Below are 5,045 nucleotides of genomic sequence, written 5' to 3'. Positions count from 1 at the left end.
TAATCTCCTGTAAAACTGTGATTATTTCAAAATAAATTTTAAAAAAAATACTGGCTTTAAGACTGTGTATTTTATCATATTAAGACAGTGTCCTTCCATTCCTATTTTCTGAGTGCTTTTATTAGAATGGATCTTGAATTCTGTGAAACATTTTTCAATATCTAGAAAAATAATCATGTCATGTTCTATTTAATAATGTTGTATAAAATATTAATCAATTTCCTAATATTGAACCAACCTTGCATTTATGGACTACATCCCACTTGTTCATGGCATTTTATTTTCTTTGAAACCAAAAGAAAAAAACCACTCAAGAAGTAAGCAGTTACCTAAAATAGTGACTGCTCATAAGCTACTTCCCATAAATGCAGTAGAAATCTTTTAGTCATCAAATGAGTTTTTAGAAGAACTCTACATTATTGTAAATTAATTTTGGCAAGGTGCCAAAACAATTCCATGAGCAAAGAAGGGTCTTTTCAACAAAAGATGCTGGGACATCTGGATAGCCACATACTAAAAGTATCAAGTTAGAGCCCAACCCTACAGCACATACAAAAATTGACTCAAAAGGGATCAAAGACCTAAATGTAAGAGCTAAATCTATAGAAACACTTAGAAGAATATATAAGTGTAAATCTTCATGACCTTTGTATTAGGCAATGGGTTCTTACATATAACACATATGGACGAACCTTGAACACATTATGCTAAGAAAAAGAAGGCAGTCCAAAAGGCCACAGATTGTACAATTCCATTTATGTGAAATGCCCAGAAAAGGCAAAATAAAAGACAGAAGGCAGATTAGTGGTTGCCAGGAAAGACAGGAATGGGGAATGACTGCTGATAGACAAGAGTTTATTTTGGGGGTGATGAAGTGTTCTGAAATTAGATGGTGGTGGAGGTTAAACAACTCTGAAACACTAGACTGTACACTTTAAAAGGATGAATTTTAGGGGCGCCTGGTTGGCTTAGCAGGAAGAGCATGTGACTCTTGATCTTGGGGTCATGAGTTTAAGTCCCACGCTGAGTACAAAGATTACTAAAACAGTAAATAAATAAACTTAAAAAGGATGAGTTTTATGGTATATGTATTATATATCAACTAAAAAAATTATATATTGGGGTGCCTGGTTGGCTCGTGTGCATGCGCACGCTCTCTTTCTCTCAAATAAATAAAATCTTAAATAATTAAAAATTTAAAAATTTAAAAATTATATGTTAATTTTTGAAAAAGGAACAGCTTCATCTTTTGACTAGGAAAATGTCCTTCCAATTTTGAAACCTGAAGTCAGAAACATACACCCTACAACGTAATTACCTGAATATTAATTACCTGAATAAGAAAGACAATGTCAATAACCTGGAAGTGTCCAAGGTCATCAACGAAAGTCTCCAGATACAAGTCGGACACCACCACCAACTGGACCAAAAACACAGAGCTCATGACGGCCATGGTGGCAGCTGAGGCCGTCAATGTCAAGAGGTAGAGGAGGAAGTACCTGGCGTTCCAGGCCCCGATACAGTTGTTCACCCAAACACAGTGATGGTCAAAGCGGTGCACACACCTGTTACACACACCTGCATGGAAAGGGGAAAGCCACAAGCCTGACTTAGTCCTTGATGGAACAATGAGACCAAGCACATCTGTGGGGATTTTCACAAACTCTTGGCAGCATGAGCTGAAAGAAATGGCAGCTGCTATCACCGAGCCATACAACTGCAGGGTCCAGTACAAGTGTCCACGAGCCACAGGTGGGTATTAAGCCCTCGAAATGTGGCTGCAAGAAAAATTTGAAAGAATACTCTGTTGATATTGATAAAATCAGGGTAGTTTTTCGATTTATGCAATGCTCCTTTAAGTTCGATTGTGAGCAATACTTGAACAGACATAATTTTAAAACTGATCCTTTAAAGTCAAATCAATTCTTCTGATAAAGGTGAACCATATGTGGGCATTAAAGGACAATGATTTTTGGTACTGGTTCAGTTATTAAAAAACGTTTAAGAATTTCTGGAATAACCTGGGTATGTGAATCTGCTCTTCCAACTGCAAGTTTTGTGAAATCTAAATATAGATCAAGTATTTCCAGGGAAAATTTAGTGTCTCAACTGAGATGTGCTGTAAATGGAAAATATATCCCAGATTTCAAAGACTTAGTAAGAAAAAGAGAATATAAACTATCCATGAATGATTTTTTATATTGACTACACATTAAAATATTTTAGATATGTTAGGTTAAATAAAATATATCATTAAATTTAATGTTCCTTCATTTTACTTTTGTAATGTGGCTACTAGAAAACTTAAATCACATATGTGGCTCACATTATATTTTTGTTGGACAGCACTCGTCTAGAATCTTGGTTATTCCCCAAAAGAGTAGGCTCTGCCACGACTGAAATCTGCAAACACAACAGCCCACAGAAATTCCTGTTGGGCAACATGGCCTGCCACGTGGCAAAGGAAGGGCTGTTATGCCCAGGGCTGAGTTGCCCACTATACAAGAACATTAAGAGCCTCACCTCCAGGGCCGCCTGGGTGGTTCAGTCGGTTAAGCGTCTGCCTTCGGCTCAGGTCATGATCTCAGGGTCCTGCGTTGGGCTTCCTGCTCAGCGGGAAGTCGGCTTCACCCTCTCCCTCTGCCCCTCCCCCCACTCCTTCTCTCTCTCTCTAATAAATAAATAAAATTAAAAAAAAAAAAAAAGAGCTCTCTGGCCTCTATGAGCAGTGGCTGCCCCCTGTCTGGGAGACAAATGACCCTGCTTCTGGATTTCTGTAACATTCCCTTACTACAAGGCCCACATATCTGCCATACAAGGACAGAGCTGGAGGCACCAAAGCCAAACTTACTGCAGTGCTTGGATCGCGCCGGTTTCCTTAAATTGCAAGTCGAGCACTTCATATTCTTTGAGAACATCACTTCATCGAATTCATAAACTTGAAGAAATAATAACTCGTTTGCTTTTGTTATGGTACCTGAAAAACATAAGGACAAATGTCGGTTTCAAGCAATCCGGGTGGAATGACCGTTCACAAAATCTGTCCTGAAAAAGTGCAACTAAAACTTGCCATGTTTAATATTCTAAACAACTCATTTAAAAATAAACAGCTTTACTGAGATACAATTCATAAGCCCAATTCACCCATTTAAAGTGCACAATTCAATAGTTTTTAGTACATTCACAGAGTTAGGCAACCATCACTGCAATCAATTTTAGAACATTTTTATCACTTCAGAAAGAAACCCTTAGCAGTCACCCCCCATTTCTCTCGAATCCCAGCCCTTGGCAATCATTAATCTATTTTCTGTCTCCATGCATTTGCCTTGTTTGGATATTTCTTATAAATGGAATCATACAACTTGTGGTCTTTTGTATCTGCCTTCTTTCACTTAGCATCGTTTTTCAAGGTTCCTCTAAGTTCTAGCACATATCACTCCTTCGTTCCTTCCTGTTGCCAAATACTGTTCCATTGAATAGGCACATCACATTCACCTATTCGTCAGTTGATGGGCAGCTGGTGCTTCAAGGATAGAAAAGCTTAAAAGTAAAGGCATGGAAAAAAGATACCAAGCAAACATGAATCAAAAAAAGGGTAACGGGCACCTGGGTGGCTCAGTCGGTTAAGCATCGGACTCCTGATACCAGCTCAGGTCATGGTCTCAGGGTTGTGAGATCGAGCCTTGCGTTCAGCTCTGTGCTGGGCATTGAACCTGCTTAAGATCCGCTCTCTCCCTCTCCCTCACCCTTTCCACTTCTTCCCCAACCCTCTCTCCCTCTTAAAAAAAAAAGTGTAATAATATTAACATCAGACAAAAGAGAATTGAGAGCAAAGAGCATTACTAGTGACAAAGAGGCTCATTATATTTTGAAAAAGATTCAAGGAAAAGAGAATACCAATTCTAAACTTGAATGCATATAATACAAATATATACATAACTATTATATACACCTACATATACATACACATATAAAATAGCTTCAAAATAAGTAAAGCCAAAACTGACTATAAGGAGAAACCTCAAATCTATCATCAGAATGAGATAACATACCTCTCTCAGTTATTGTAAACAAAAAAATTAGGGTGAATATAAAAGATTTGAACATAATTAACAAACTTAATTTAATGGACTCACATGCTGTCTACACCCAAGAACTAAAAAATATATACTTCCAAGCCCACACAGATCACTTAAAAAACAACACATAACTGGGCATGATGCAAATATCAATAAAATTTTTGAAAGAAACAGTGCCATAGACACCACAAACTCTCTATATAACACAATTAGTGAAAGCATCAAAAAATAAACTAAAAAAGTATATAGAAAATTTTAAGCAGTTTTAAATAAGCCATGGGTCAAAGAAGAAAAAAATAAAATTAGAAGACAATCACAATGAGAAGATGGTAACACCGCGTATCACATCTTTTACAAAGTCCCCAGGGGGATCACTAGTCTGTAACACTGTAAGACGGACGGTTGAGTTGTTGCCAGTCTCCATACTAAGAGCCTCAACTTACCAGGGTTGCTCACACAGCTGAGAATGAAAAACACGAGGTTTACAATCAGCAGCAGATAGGGCAGAAGAAGGTAATGCAAGGAGAACTCCAGCTCTTGACAGTAGTCAAATATTTCCCAGGTGTATTCACTGTAAACCATCCCTTGCAAGATGAGGTGCAGGAGAATGAAGGTGTGGTTTCTGAAAGGAAAAAGGCACGTGGCTTGTTCACAAGGCCTTCTCCAAGAAGAAATCATGTCATACTAAAGTTAACCCAGGGCCAACCACTTCCTTTGGGCTTGAGATAATAGCAAGAATTACGTAAGAGACAATATGAGACAGTTCTCACAGTGCCTCGAAATACTCAGTACTCAATAGATATTATCTATTATTATTAACTTTATTTTTTAGGATTTTAATTATTCCGAGAGAGAGCACAAGCGCATAAGAGCAGGGGGAGGGGCAGAGGGAGAGAGAGAATCTCAAGCAGACTCCACGCTGAGCCAGGAGCTCAAATTGGGGTTCAATCCCACAACCCCAAGATC

At 38.2% G+C, this 5,045-nt stretch overlaps 1 protein-coding gene across 1 annotated transcript; it reads right to left on the bottom strand.

Annotated features, from left to right (window-relative positions):
• Positions 1-869: 869 nt before the first annotated feature.
• Positions 870-4,785, bottom strand: LOC102739765 (zDHHC palmitoyltransferase 4). Its single transcript, XM_081809503.1, has 3 exons — positions 4,523-4,785; positions 2,852-2,977; positions 870-1,578 (listed from the first exon to the last, which is right to left on the bottom strand). Exons 1-3 carry the CDS (start codon positions 4,755-4,757, stop codon positions 1,304-1,306), a joined length of 636 nt encoding a protein of 211 aa, XP_081665629.1. The 5' UTR covers positions 4,758-4,785; the 3' UTR covers positions 870-1,303.
• Positions 4,786-5,045: the final 260 nt, after the last annotated feature.

This window comes from Leptonychotes weddellii, unplaced genomic scaffold (genome assembly GCF_054177405.1).
Source record: "Leptonychotes weddellii isolate Sample4059 unplaced genomic scaffold, ASM5417740v2 HiC_scaffold_10469, whole genome shotgun sequence".
Classification (NCBI taxonomy): domain Eukaryota; kingdom Metazoa; phylum Chordata; class Mammalia; order Carnivora; family Phocidae; genus Leptonychotes; species Leptonychotes weddellii.
The sequence above is the reverse complement of the archived record's forward strand: the minus strand, read 5'-3'. Positions and strand labels throughout refer to the sequence as shown.